The 16,004-nt window shown below is 37.2% G+C and overlaps 1 protein-coding gene across 1 annotated transcript in view; it reads left to right on the forward strand.

The window, feature by feature from the left end:
* The window catches only part of TMEM117 (transmembrane protein 117), a 179,468-nt gene that overhangs the window by 107,397 nt on the left and 56,067 nt on the right, over positions 1 to 16,004 (forward strand). Inside the window, exon 5 of the mRNA XM_084206039.1 lies at positions 4,142 to 4,239. Within this exon, the coding sequence (XP_084062165.1) occupies positions 4,142 to 4,239 (98 nt within the window). The remainder of the gene's footprint in view (positions 1 to 4,141; positions 4,240 to 16,004) is intronic.

Raw genomic sequence — 16,004 nt, forward strand, 5'->3', positions numbered from 1 at the left:
AATTATGCACTATTTAAAGGCTGAGTGTTAAGTGAAATTAATATAGTGCTACTTACAAAGAGGTTTAGGATTTAAAATATTTAAAATTGTAAGTTTATAAAATTTTTAAAAATGAAAACTTTTAATACTTGAATCATGTGTTTGACAGTGGTAGATAGGTATATTTTGCCAAATGCATTTATCCAGGGTACTCTGTTTTCCACAATAACACCGTGATGTCATGTCCTTCTGGCCGAGTAGTTGCACACAAGCAGCTTCTTTACTGATATTTTATGTTGGAGTCCTACTGTCCATTAGACTTTTTGCTACTCATTGTGTTATCAAAAGAATACAAAAAATATTTCATATTTCACTATTTGGTTAGTGTTTTCAGGCTTTTCTTGTGGATCTTAGATTCTTCTACCTACTGTTGAATTCTGGAGGGCTGCTGAAGCCCTGTTTTGATGATTTGTCCAAGTATGAATAAAGCAATAAAAATTCTCTGTTAAGGGTTTGTCTCCACTTCATGAATATTGCAGCATGGAATATATTGTGTCCTAAAGCCCGGAGTCCATTTCTCTAGTAAGAAACAGTTTCTGCAGCTGCCTATATGAAGAAGTGCTGCTATCAAACCAACTGATGTTTATAGTTTTATATTTCTGCCTTTCTAAAATGCAGCTTGTCAGATGAAAACAGCTTTGCCAGCAGCCTGTGCTCTATCAGTTTTCTGTGGGTTATCTCTTTGTGCTCTGAAGATGATGATAGCATAGTTCCTGCTAGTGGAGTATTTGGATGACACTTTGTAGGCATGACCAAAGTATGAGGCCATTTTTTAAAAAAATTTTTTTTAAAGGGAAGTTTCACTTGCTGTTAACTTAGAAGGGATACTTTGCCTTGGCTGACACTCCCAGTGCAGACCCTGTGAGGTACAACACAGCATCACTTGACATGAGTGTCTGTGGAAAGATGTAAAGGATGTGCAGAGTATCCTGAACAGTAGGCTCAAAGAGTAATTGCATGGAAGGAATAAATGATCCTTAAGGTGTCTTACTGCTCCACTTGGTATGTCTCAGATGTCTTAGGCACCTTACTATTTTGTTGGGGTTTTTTTTTTTATAAGTTTTTTATGATTTTGCTTTCTGCACTTCTTGTCTGAGTAAATTACTTGCTCTGAATGACTTTGAATCCCAGGGGTTTTTTTCTGTGTGATACAATATAATATTACAAATTGTTGTATTATATACTGTATAATAGTATCTATCATAGGCCAGGTTGGATGGGGCCTGAACAACCTGGTCTAGTGTAGGTGTCCCTGACATTGGCAGAGGGGTTGGAGCTAGAGGATCTGTAAGGTCCATTCCAACCCAAGCCTTTCTGTGCTTTGATTATAGTATCAAACATCAAAAGGATCAAATCAAAAGGAACAATTTTGTTTTTCTGTAACAGAAAAATGGAAGTCATAACATTTTGCTAATAATGATTGCAATATATATTTTTTAAACCATTATGAGTTAGCCTCATAATTAATATAACGTGAGTAATATGAATAGTTGATAAAGTCATATTTTATAGGGCAAAATAAAAATTAAGATGCCATAATATATATAAAACATAGTAATTATTAATGGAAATGGAGATTTTGTGGCATTTGTGTAACTTAGAAAGTCAGGCAGTGTTTGTGATGCAGCTTTGCTTTTACAATTTAATGTAGTGTAACTGTTTCTCTCATGTGCCACTAAATGAAATGAAAATGTATACATTGTCTGTATGTTGGGGCCATTCCCTTCTGAACTGAAGCAGAGCAACTATTGATTAAAGTATATTGCATCTCCTAGTTGAAGGAAAAAACACATTACTTAATTACATTGTAAGTGGCTTTCCCTATTTTACTTTGATTATCTAAGATGCAGGCAGACATTTACTATAGTGTCCAGTTTTCTCTATTCCCATGTATCAGCAATGTTTTCAAACATAGTCCAGTAAAGCAGAAATAAATGTATGCTGTCCAGGAATTACAGTGTGAAATACAAATAGAGAAAGAAAAACACACATATTTCTTTACATGAAGTTCTGCAAATCAATTAAAATTTATATTTTTTATTTTTCTAATGACAATGGGTATTTGATATATATTTAAAACTTGTCCACTGTATGACAGTGTTGAGTGCTTTTCTCCTGTGAGCTGTTTTCTACAGTGCCTGTCCTTGACCAAATCAGAAAATGAATTTGATTTCTCTAATGCAAAAGGTAATTGGATTTCTCTTTATGGAATGCATCCCTTTAATGACTGTCTCTGCTTTAGCCAATTTAGCTGCAACTGACCTGACACTGATCTGGTGATATGACTTTAAATAAATGCCAAAGTTGGGAGATGAAAGACCAGCTATTTGATATCAGAAAGAACATTTCCTGCCTCATCTTGCCATTTTCCTCAGAAAATATCTCCATCTCGAATGTCATTCTTATGAAACATGCTCCTTTGGTAATTGGTCACAGAGCTGCAAATTGCATCCTTCTCCCAAATATAATATTTTTCCAGAAAGCATCTGGAGAAACTATTTTGAAACTTGAGTAAAGCCTCTTGAAATAGCTGTTCTAATTTGCAAATATTCATTACTATGTAGACTCTTCCTAAGAGGAAAAAAAAAAAGTTACTAAATGAATGGAATTAAATCTTTACAGAAGTCTTATTCAGCACTAAATATTTATTGAAATATTTATTTAGTTAATCAGGATCTTAAAAAAAAGTATTATAGCTTGCTGATCAGAGAAAAGATTTACCCACATTAAACAGTTATTAAAGGTGCTATTTTAGGATATTATCTGTTCTTTGTTAAGGTTAGGTTTAATGGAATAATAAAAATTCTAGAATGTGCATTTCTATTTATTTAACACAGTGGCATTTGTGTGCATGTAATGTTGGCATTTGTCCAACATTATCCTTTGGACCCAGCCCAGGCTAATACACTGAGCACTTTTGGCCCCAAATGGACTTGAAGCCAAAATTTAGCAGTTGAATCTATTTTTAATTTACTCATTGGCTACATGTTCTCTTTGATTAACACTCTTCATGCCATTGATTGAAAGTGGTAGCTTACACTCTGGATGATAAACTGGATTTTAAAGCATTTGTGAAATTTTGTCTTCAGTTAGACGTTATTTCCTTCTGGAATCTTAAGATTTATTTTCATTTTGTTCAAAACACATAGTAATTTCCCACTCTGTACTGGTAACAGGGAGATAGAATTTGGTTTACTTATCTTCATTTTGAAGCAGGTGGTCACCCCCATTTCCTTTGGCTGATCAATTATTTCTTAAATCTTTACAAATGGATAGGTTTTCCACTCTGGATCTTTTGCACAACAAAATTTATGAGTTTATTGTGATGTAACTTCTGGTGCTTTTTAGTACAGTTAATTTGAAGTAAATGGATATGAAAACACAGCTTCCCAAAGAAGCAGGTGCCTGAGGGGCATTCACCTCCCTCAGTGAGCTGAAAGTCATTTTTAATACTTTCATGTACCACCCAGAAGTACTGCATACATTTGAGTCTCTGGACAGAGAAACAGATGGTCTCTTTAGACAGGAATTATGAAAATGAGAATAAATATTTCATACTTTTAAAAATTTTTGCAGGTTTAAAATTTTTTTTCTATTGCCAGTCCCAAGTGTGCTTTTTATACTGATAGCAGGAACTGAGAGGACATTATAAATGTTGTGTAGTGCTTAATGCACAGGCTTCCACTCCCTAGCTGCAGTTCTGATTTCAAGAGTGGAAATTCTGCTGATGCTGCTCTCAGGGAAGTGCTTCTCCTCTCCCAGACTGGGCCAGAAAGCTCCACAGCCACAGGGGAATGTAACTCACGTCCTGTAGATTGCTGTAACTTTTAGATTGGGTCCTCTTGTCTTCTTATCTTTGGATTTCTACAGGTTTCATTGTTTCTCAAGGAGTTGCATGCATTTCTAGAGGCAGAATATGTAGCCCAATATTTGTTATCTTGATTGCAAATAACACTGGACACACTATTAATCCACTGTCTGTTATCATTATCAGAACTGGTGCAGCTGTGCCACACATAAATAAAAATGTTCCTAAAGTCCTTGCTAGTCCTGCCTCATGTAACACCAGTGTAACTGTCTACTAATTCTTCTTTCCCTATAGGTCACAGATATGATGCTTCAGGATAAACCCTACCCAGACTGGGGAAAGTCTGCCAGAGCTTTCTGGAAGAAAGGAAACATTAGGATCATTTTATTCTGGTAGGAAAACAGTAAAATCAAATTACTGTAAACAAACCTTTTATGGAACATTGAAAAACATGTCTTCTTTGACTGTCTGTGGCAGAAAGAGATGTGGTTGGAAAAAAAAGGGTAAATCTGGTATACCTAAAAATTGCAAAAATGGTACATGAGTGAGGAATTCCAAATCAAAATAGTTGGTGTAGAAATATAATTTTTAAATTGATTTATAAAGTTTCTTTTATTCATTTGGACACTTTATAATTGAGTTGTGAAATTTTGCTATATGTGTCCCACTGTAATTCCTTGTAATAAAGTAGATATTTGAATTTCATTTTGTGGCCAATGAATAGGATTCAAAACGTCACGTCAGTCTCAGATGATTAAGAAAACTATTAAAAAGCAATGCAAAAAGCTGTGAGGGTTAAGAGTTTATTTCACCTCAAATGTAACCTCTTCCAGATAAATTCCAGACAAATGTAGCTATTAAAAAAGAACACAAATTATGATAGGAAAAATGGAAGATGGAGAATATATATTCTAAGAAGCGGTCTGAAGACCTTATACCTGACGATATGAGAAATAGCAAAGATTTTTTCAATTATATCAGAACCAGAAAAACTCATGAAAATGTCATCAGACCTGCTGTTTTTAAAAGAACAGATTTCAAAAGTACTCTTGCAAAGAAGTTGAAAGATTTATTTGTATGGAGTCTCCTACAGAAAATGCAATTAGCTATCTTGCACTTTAAAAGAGTAAAAACAAACTATTATATTAAGTTGAGGCAATGAAGGAAACAGAGAAATTTGAAAGGAAAGTGGAATCAGATGGCTGATTGGCTATACACAAAGCTTATAAGGAACTGAAGGGGTTAAGCTGATGCAAATTTTATTAGCACTTAATTGCCTATTGAAAATTTGAATATTAAAATTTGGATATTGTTTTGCTTTTTCTGCCTTTTTTTCCCCAGCAAACGAATAATATCCTACTGGCCTGTAAGTCTGAGTTCAGTTTTAGCTAAATAGATTGAACATAGGATGATATATTATAGATAATTTTATATTAATAATGGAATTAGGAGCAAAGCTTTAGATTAATTTCTGCTAAAGGAAATCGGGGAATTTTTGCTGAGAGAAAATCTTCTCAGATCTGTTAGAACTCTATGCACATGTCATCCAAGTAATAGAGGAAGGAGAAATGCTTGATATAATTTATTTGGACTTTCCCAAGGGTTTTGACAAAGTTCTTTACTGAGTGCAATTAAGAAAACTAGTAAGACTAAGTGTGCTAACATTTAGAAATCATCTCAGTAATGTGCAGTGAAAGTTATGAATAAAATAATAATTTTCTGCTACATTGATAAGCCTGAGGAGTTATGTTATTTAATGTTTGAAGTAGTATTCATTATTTACATTCATCATAAATATTAGTGACGTGACAGAATTTAAAGATTAAGTTAATAATTTGAAAAATGCATGGAAGAGGGATCTTAGAAAACAAGGTGAAAAAAGTAATGTGACTGAATACTTGAGTTATGGATGGGGTGGGGGGATTCAAGCAGCTCCTTGTCATCATTCCAGGATGTGCAGAGGAAGATTCTATCTCAGTGTGCAGGGATGGGCAAAAAGGGAAAGCAGATGTATCAAAAAAATTCACAGACAGGTGCCAAGTGGGCAGCCAGTGATTACAATGTCATCTGAGTAAAAAGCTCAGTCTAAAACATCATTGATTTTTTTCACCCTTGTCTGAAGGAAAGCTTTGTCTGAAAGACTGAAAAGGAGATTAGTTAAGATTGAAGAAAAAACTTAATTACATGAAAAGACTGAAAAAATGGGAAAAAAGGATTAAAAGCAAGGTGACATAATAGTTTTCAAATTTATATGCCAGACTGGAAAACCAATAAAACAGTATTAAAATTACTTAAATACTATTGCAAGGGATTTTCTTCCACTCTGAAATGTTAAAAATCTGTATTCTATTTCTAATAATATTCACAGACAAATCCTACCAAAAGTTCAATATAGAGATAAGTTAAAAAAAAGAGGGCTTTCATGAAAGAGTCTCATACTAAAGGGTATGTCTCAAAACCTAAAGGGTGACATAAATACTTTTATTTTTAGCTTTAAGCAGTGAAATAAAATAGCCTGGATGATAGTCTATATTCTGTAGACATTATTTCTATAGAGCAAATTATACATCAGTAAAAGTAGATTTTTGTTTTCTCCTCTAGGTAGGAAAATAAAGGAGTGATTATGTTAAGCATGGTAACATGAGGTATTTGCATTTACTGTATTGTTGCTTAAGCAATGTGATGTGTACAGCCTCATTTCTGAAATGTCCTAAATGAAGCATCCTCAACAGTGTGTCCTACACAGATACTGCTAGGTAAAAATTCAGGACATTTTCTAGTAGCAAGTTGTTTAGTAGAACTACTGCAACACTGTGCAGTGTATTTTTGTTATTCCTAGTATAGATGTATGATACACAGTCTAAAGTGGTGGATGATATGAAAACCTTAGATACAAACTGGACTTGTTTTTCTGCTAATGTCTTTTTTATTTTTGTGTTTAGTTTGCAAAATTAGAAAACTTCTGTAAATGTACCAATAATGGATAGATTGTAAAGGTGGTGAAGGCGCCATCCATTTATTTATGATAGTTAATTTGTGGCTGCTTTGTTTCTCATTTGGAAATGTTTTCAGCTCTCCAATGCAACTGATTCACAAATGTTCTGATTTATCTTATCATCTCCTGTTTTAAATCATTCTCTGCAAGCATTGTCAGCAACTGCTTGTTGGTTACTTGTGGGAACTCGGCGCACCTCTCCTGAGGGCCAGAGCTACCGAGAGAACCCTTGGGGAGCTCGGGAGCCTTGGGATGTTGCTAAAAGTACCTGGTGGCTCGACTTTGACCCTACAAGAGATGTACCACCTATATGTGGGGATATAAGAATCACTGGTGTGTAAAGGATATAGAAATAGCACAATTACAGGTCAAAGTACGGATTTTAAGATTTTGGTACAGGGGGGTTGGAAAAACAAGATGGAGGGAGTTGGGGCCTGCCACATGGTTCTTCCTCCTTCTTCTTGTCTTCCATTTTCTGTGTGACGTAGGTATTTTTGATAGGTTCATAGTAAAGGTACACTTAGTAATAAAAATGATAAGTATTGGAGACAAAAGATAAATATAGTTTACGTAGACTTTGTTATAAAAAGATACGACCGCCCTGTGGGCAGGCAGAGTGCCTTTGGCTGCCTTGCTGGTCAGACCCCGGCTGGGCAGAAAGAAAATTTTTGTAGATAAGAAATAATAAACAACCTTGAAGACCGAACCTGAGAGTCCAGCCTTGTCTTTTGGAGCCCGGGGAGCGAGCCCATCTCACCCTTGTCTGGGCAGAGACAAATAACAGCCAGAAGCAGGAACAGTTACTCCTGAGGATTCTGGCTGACTTCTGAATTTCTTCAAAATATTATTCTTCCACAAAGAGCTCATCTAGCTAAAGAATGATCAGTTGCTATTTGCCTTTGTGTAGTCCATCATCACTGAGGAGTAGTCTGAAGTGCCTTCAACTTTTTTGAAGTCAGAGGTTGTCTTTTTTTTTTTTTTTTTCCATAAAGAAGGTCTCAGTTTTGGTTATTTCCAGTTCTGCTCATGGCCAATTGCAGCCTTCTGAGGCAGCTTTGTGCAATGCTGTTATATTGCTAAGTGATGCAATGCAAATACAAACACACTTTCTCATGGATTTAAGAAAGTGTGTTGTCAAGAGGACTTCCAGGTAGCAATGAAGCATCTTGAACCCTGATGGAATTACTAAGAAGTGCAGACATGTTTGTGGGTCATAAAAGAAAGATACACACAAGAAGTTAAATATCTGCACTGTCTGCAGCCAGATGAGTCTCTACAGACCACTGTCTCCAGTGCGCTGCCATCACCATCAGTATTGCAAAATTACAAACATGACTTGAAACAGGCTGATTTTTTTTTTGATATGTTGATAACTTGGCTGATTCAGGAGAGACAAATTATATATGACAAGAGAGGACTGGCATTTGAAAGAAGCAAAAAGAAGCTTGTTGAATAAAATCAAAAAAAGATCCTGCACAAGACTGATGACAAGTCAACAGCTGTAGCTAGTGGTAAGATAGATAAATAAGACAATATAGAATCATACTTAATTTTGATGTTTTATATTAGATGAACCAGGGGCAGAAGTAGAATTTGAGAGGAATGATTGTTTTGCAAATAATTTTTTGATTTTCCTCCAAACATTTAATAAGTCCAGCCTACACCAAAGGTATCCCCTACACATCTGCACAGGAGCACAGCAGTGCAGGCTGGTGATGCTGCTAGAGGCAGCCCACAGCCGTGCCCCAGTACGTGCTCAGGCTGTGCAGCCACTGCCCCTGCTAACACACTGCTCTCTGCCACCAGGGCCTGGGGTTGCCTCTGCCTGCTCTGTGCCTGAAATCAGTCTCCTCCTTACAGTGTCTGCTGCAGTGACCTGCCACATCTGTGCAGAACTGAGCATAGCAGCTGGAATAAAATCGTAAGGACGTCTCTGGGCTGTGCGCGCAGTTTGCTCAATAGAGGCAAGACCTGAATACTCTTTTGACAAATTGCTCCAATATCAATTGCTCTCAAAATTTTCCTCACAGAGTATGGAGGGTTTATAATGAGGAAAGCATAAATAATGTGAACTCTTAGCCATAGGGAAAAAACAGAGTGCAGTCAAAAAGAAAGCAGTTTATGGGAATAGAGGAAAAGAGCTGCTGAGGTCTGTGTAAGTAGGTAACAGAAAATTGACATTCAAAGGTAGATAATCAAAGACGGGGATTGTAGAGATAACAATGGATTGAGCAGCTGAATCTTGATTGCAGACATGGTGGTGGAACAATATACACAAACTGAAATTCTGAATATGCAAGTTCCAGGCTGGGATCCATTTCTGTGGTGTCCCTGGCTAGACATTCAGTGTATGTGCATGCAATGATCAGTCCTTATTGGTGAAGTAAAGACAATTGTCCTTTGACGCAGGATTCTTATCTAAAATAATGCAAAACAGATACCAACAGGGAAAAGAAATAAAGTAATACAGATAATTGTAAATTTTTGATTCTCTATGTTTGCTTTTGACTTTGCAAACCAAATATTCTTATATTAGTATGTATTTCCATAAGCTCCCACTAGCTTTCTTTAATAAAAAATACAGCTATACATGTTCAGAAATGTGTGTTAAGAATCACAGTATTTTAATTTAACAAATCAAGCTAGTAATATAGAAGCTTTTATTCAAAATAATTGTGCAGAATTGCTAGAGAGTCCTAATTTATGTACATATGTTTATACTGGATTGTGCCAAACATAGCTTAAGTTAGTATTCTTAACTGGACAATATTTTGTACCCTGGATCTAGAGAAACCTTCTTTATGAGATAGATTAACACATCTCCTACAAAGAAATAAAATCAGTTTCTAGAAGATATTTTCTATTATGCATCTATTTGAACGTTTAGTTTGATAAATTATATTTCCATATTCTATGTTTTTGCAATCAAGATTATAAGTTTATACTGGAAAAATAAGTTCTTTTCACATATATGAATGTTCAAAAAAATGGCTTCTAAAATCATTCGTTCTTCTCACAATAGGCTGCATTGAGAAAAACTAACTACCCATTATAGCTCAGTCAATTTAAGTTATGTACCAACTGAAACAAAACAAACCTTTCATTAAGTTTGAGTAGAAGTTTTTGGGATACCTTCCCACAAATAAAACTGCATGAAACAATGAAATAATTGTATTTGTAATATGTGTGCATTTGGATGACATACAGTACTCTCTCCCTGGTTTGAAGGTTTTTAAGTTTATCTATTGATTCTTTCATATTTAAGTAATTTATCTTGGGATAAGTTACTGATTACTGAACAGAAACCTGGAATCATCCAAAAGGTAAGGCAGATTTCTTGGTAAATAGCATAAATAGTATTAAAGAACACACAAATATTTTCTAGTATTATTGCTCACAGTAAATCTTATACTATAACCCAAGTGAATAATCTCAGTTTGGATAAGCAAGACAATGCATAACTTTCTTGTGGTTTCCTTTTTGTCTCAATACAAAAAAATTCAGTAAGGTCCTCCATGGATGATTTATATTGAGTGATCTGACTACTAATCTTGTCTGGCATTGTTAAATATATCCTGCCAGGATAAAACTGTCCATGAATAGTGATTGTTACATTTAGTCTGGCCATCAAGATGTATGATTATAATTTTTTCAAGAAATGACTAAAAGATTTTTGAGAGCATTTATTTAATTTCTGGCTATTATTGATAAGCTATGCTATGAAATGACAATTTGTTAGCATGAAAAAATGTGGAAAATAATTCATCATAATACGTAGTGGTGAACTTTCTTTCATGTAAATGAGAGTTGTCTAAGATTTCAGCCTATTTTTAGTTTTCATTATTTATTATTTTGAATATTTGAAAGCAATAAAAAAATACAAAAATATTTAATATCAGAAATATTTGCAGGAAAGTTTTTATTCATATCTGTGTTCGGTCCTGTAAAAATTTTCTGGTTCGTGTCCCGAGGAAAACTTTTCCACTTGGATAACAAAGTTTTAGAGTTCTAGTATGGAAAAGTAAAGGTGGTCATAACTCACCAGAATGGTTGAGGCTTGGCAACCACATGAGTCAGATACATTTCTGGCCCTTGTTCTCAGATGCCAGCCCTCCTCAGTGCATGAAAGCTATTGTGTCAGCAATTCAGGGGTGTCCCACCAGCCTGCTCCCCTCAGCAAGTATGCTGTCAGCTGGAGGTGTCACTCAGTCCCTGCAGAACATGTCTGTCCTTCCCCTTCCCTTCTGCCCTTCCTGCCTGCCTCCAGCGCAGCAACAGCCCAAAATGCTGCAGTGTTTGCAAAGGGAAAGGGTAAGGATGATCAGGGGCCCTGGCTCAGCTGTGGGAGGGTGGCTTCTGACATTGCATTTGCTCATCTGACATTGTGGTCTGTCTCAACCTTTCCCTGGCTCTCCTGGGAGCATCTCAGGGACTGCAGTCACTGCACAGGCCTCCCCTGTGGCCACATGGAGTGTGTTCTGCACAGACTGCTGATGCACTGCGCCTGGGCTGGGTGCTGTGCGTGACATTATTTATGTATGAGCAGAGAAAAGGTATGCATATGGGAGGGCATGCAGGTGGAAGTCTCCCATCTGTCTCAACTACCAGGAAAGAAATCTGAGGCTTGCCTGTGCCAGTCTCTATTTGGAAAGGCTGTGTCATGCATTTTCCCACACCCTAGTCGTGATAGGAAGAATAGTGAGACAAATCACTCTTCATCTCACTTTTCTTCTCAAGGCAAAGCATTTGAGAGGGATATAATTAAGTTTAGCGAGCTCTGAACTCTGAGATTCAAAAAAAAACCGCCCAAACTTTAAAACCAAAGCAACAAACAAAAATTGTAAAATTGTGAGATCTCTTTAGCTTGAAGATTAAGTTCTTTATTTGTCTCATTCAAATTACATAAAGCAGTCTCATCCTATTTTTTTCTAATGGAGATTCCTACAAATCAAACAAAAATATATGTGGCTGCTTCTTCTTCTTCTTGTCTGTATTGGCATGAATAAGAGAAGGAGGCAGAGGAGGAGAGTGACTATAGTGTGGCAGCTTTCCTCTCACATGAAGTATTCCACACATGCCCATCTACATCCACACAGTCAACCCCACACTTGAGAGGGCAGCAAAGGGGAGAAAGGGAGCTCCTAACACCCCTGCACTTACCATTTCCCTGGTAAGTGATAGTGTGGATACCTTCCATGTCCTGGGGTTTAAAAAAAAAATATTCACAGACCAATGTGACTGAAAGATAATTATCCTGAAGAGAGAAAAGCATCATCCATTTGCTGCAAAGGGATTTTGGACTGGGCCCACAGACATAAATTTTACCCTTAATTTGGGTTTAAATTCTCTGAACCACTGTAGTACATATGTATTTTATACCATACCTTTTCAGTTCCTCATCCTGTTTAAGTTTTTTGAGTTATATTTGGTAGATACTTGTAATTCAGTAGTTGATAGCCTGCTAGAAAAAAAACCCAGTTTTTATTCCGACATAACTGCTAGATTCCTAAGTATAGCCTTTGAAATTGGATGGAATGGCAATTCATGTTCACCTCTTTCTAAAAGTACATTTTATTCCATCTCTATTACTGAGAAAGAGGTATATCATGAACAATTACCAAAAATATTTCATCCAATGAATAGCTTTAATAAAACTTCTTAAAGTGCAGTGTCTCCAGTGTTTCAGTAATAACAGTACTGCCAAATGAAAATAGTTTCACAAAATCACATTCTATGCCAAAACCTGAAAAGCTCTAATTCTTTGATAAAAATTTTCCTTGGGAAATTCCAAAAAGTTCTTTTCTCTGAATGGGCAGTTGCAGTTCTTGGTTCAACCATAGTTGGAGCAACTTCTTTTTTAGCACCTTCTCTCCACTTTCTGCAGAATTCTTGCTGAGCAGGAGACACCTCTTCCTCACTCAGGCACTGGAAGATTTTCCAGAAGAGCAGAACCAGTGATGTGGTTGTCACTGATCATGCCTCTTTCTGCTTGAGCTCTTTATCTTTCTTCCTTTATTTGTAATTAGAAGTTTTTTTCTATCTTTAGCATTTACAGCTACCCTAGGCCTCATTCTAGGTCCACCCCAAAATCATGATGAGTGTAGCTGTCACCTAATACACATCATGTGATCATATAGGCAGAAAAAGGTGCTAAAAGATGAAGAAATATATAACATAAAAATATAAATATATAGTCAGATAATTGAGATAGCCACTCCAAGGTAGAAGTTCTAAGTATTGCCATTACATCAGTATGCATATTGTGGACTATTATTCTTACAACAGAAGGAAACATTTCAGACTATCAATGTGGAAATTCAGTCTTGCATCCTTGCTGCAGAGTGCAGAAGCCTGGCAAAATCATAGCCCAAAACATGGTCAGGTCAACTGAAACTCATTTCTTTGGGAAGGCTGTAAAGAATCCATCCCACCAAATACCTGGTACATACAGAAGCTGCAGTGTCAGCCAGTAGCTTTGTGCAAGATGTGAACTCTGAAAGCCCACAAAGTTCAATGGAGATCAGAAAGTGAGTCTTTCAGCTGCTCATGCCCACAGCCAGAGTTCATAGACTTTGTCATGGCTAGATGCCAAAAATCAATACAGTTTTCTAAAATAAATGTAATGATTAAAGTAATGAAATTACTTGCCTTCCTGGAATGCTGGAGTATTTTTAAAAAACTGTATTTCTCCCTAATGGCATGTTTAAATTTGTACCTTAGAATTTGCTGATGTACTTAGCTTAACTTCTGACTCATCTTTCTCCTAGAATTGTAGAATGGAATAGGTTGGAAGGGAATTTAAAGATTAACTCTTTCCAGCCCCTCTGCAACACCTGTCACTACACCAGCTTTCTAAAAGCCCCATTCAAACTGGCCTTGAACAATTCCAGGGATGGGGCATCCACAACTGCTCTGGACCACCTGTTCCAGTGCCTCACCACTCTTACAGGAAAGGATTTCTTCCCTATTTAAACCTGCCCTTTTTCAGTTTAAAGCCATTCCTCCTTGTCCTATCACTACCTGCCCTTGTGAAAAGTCCCTCTCCGCCTCTCTTGTAGCCCCCTTTAGGTTCTGGAAGGGTGCAACAAGTCTCCCTGGAGCCTTCTCTTCCCTGTTTTGAACTACCCAGCCTCTCTCAGCCTGTCTTCATAGGAGAGGTGCTCCAGCCCTCTGATCACCTTTTTGTTTCTCCTTTGGACTCTCCCCAACATGTCCATGTCCTTCTTTTGGGGGTCCCAGAGTTGGATGCAGCATTTCAAGTGGGGTCACGAGAGGGGAGTAGAGGGGTAGAATCCCCTCCCTCACCCTGCTGCCCACACCATTTTGGTGAAGCTCAGGGCACATTTGGCTTTCTGGGCTGCAAGTGCCCATTGCCAGGTCACATTAAGCTTCTTGTCCATCAACACCTGCAGGTCTTTCTCCCCAAGGCTCGTCTGCCAAGGGAAGAAATTAATCCAGTACATTGTCTGCCCATCCTGTACTTGTGCTTGGGATTAAGCTGACCCAGGTGGAAGACCTTGGACTTGGCCTTGTGGAACTCAATGGGTTTGCACAGACCCACTCCTCAGTCCTGTGAAGGTCCCTCTGGATGGATCCCTTCCCTCCAGCAGGGATTCTACCACACAGTTTGGTGTTGGCACCTTGCTGAGGCGTACTTGATGCTGCTGTCCATGTCACCGGCACAGGTGTGACACAGTGCCCGCCACACTTCCAACCCCTGGGATCATAACCCATCACAAGTGACTGATCACTTTGAGTGCCATCCAGCCAGTTCCTTATCCACCCAGTGGTCCATCCATCAAATCCACATCTCTCCAGTTTGAAGGAAGACTGTCATGCAGTGCAATGTCAAATGCTTTGCACAGTTCCAGGTAGATGATGCCAGCTGCTCTTTCCTTATCCACCAATGCTGTAATGCCATCATAGTAGACCACTGAAACTGTCAGGCACCAACCTTCCCTCTACAAAGAAAAATGAGTATTCCTGTGTTTTCTGTAAATACTGTGTATTTACACACTATCATGTTAAATGTTGTTTGGCTTTCAGATCCATCTGAAGAAGCAATTCTGACACTGATTTGTGCTCGGTGAAGGTCAGCTTAGAAACTCTGTTTTTAAGACCTGTGGGTTTCCTGTGTAACTGGACACACTAGCACAGTGAAACTGTTCCACCAATATTAATGGGATTTTTTAACGGTGGGAACTGAAATCAGTCTCCCTGGGGACACTCTGGATGAGATTATTAATCTTCTACAGTTTTCAGAAGGACATGACATTGAGTATTTGATTTAAAAAGTTTTATTCCTCTTGATAGTTCTTCATGATGTGACTTCTGCTGTGTTTTGGGCATCAATTTTTCAAATACAATTAGTGAAACTCTCCACCATATCCACCTGTTTTTTGATGCAAGCAGGCTAACAGCCACAGAGTAATAATGGTTCCAGTTAAATCACATCTTGAGATTCAAAGTGCTGCACATGACCAGAATGTGGTTGTAAATTCTAACTTGAGATGCTTTAAAAGATGGACAATATACCCTGGTGTATTCAAATTCAGTTATTTAGGCCTAAGAAAAGAGATATAGTACCCAGTCTTTTGCAAAGACTGGACTCAGAGTTGGAGCAAGAAGTTATTATTTGAGTGCTGCCAGACTACATCCTCTATCCCATTCTGTCCTCTCTCATATTCTTACACCCCATGACTACTGTCAGAATGACCCCCTTTCAATACAAAAGAGAACTTAATTAAAACTATCTTTTTAGGATGTGCTTAAAACAGTTTTAAATATGAATGTATATAAGCTTATTTAGTCCATGTATAAAACCTCAATTTAGACGTAAGGAGCCTTTTTTTTGTTTCTTACTTGCTTTTCTACTTTGAAAAAATTGGTATGGCTGTAAAATTAAATGCATCTGCTGACAGCTATCTTAATCAAGGCATTCAGCATCATATCTTTTTTAGGCTGTGTACCATAATGAGAATATTGTGGCTGTATTTTTATTTCAGATAATTGCATGGTGTCTGACTGCAGTTGTGGCAGTGGAAAAAGCAAGGCCTAAAACAAAGAGTAGATTAAATTTTCACTGAAGTCACAACAAAAGGTTGTTAACAAAAGGTGCCCTGCAGGGCTCTTGTTTTCATAATGTACGTTTTGATACTTTAG

This window comes from Fringilla coelebs (assembly GCF_963513975.1).
Source record: "Fringilla coelebs genome assembly, chromosome: 5".
NCBI classification, from domain to species: Eukaryota; Metazoa; Chordata; class Aves; order Passeriformes; family Fringillidae; genus Fringilla; species Fringilla coelebs.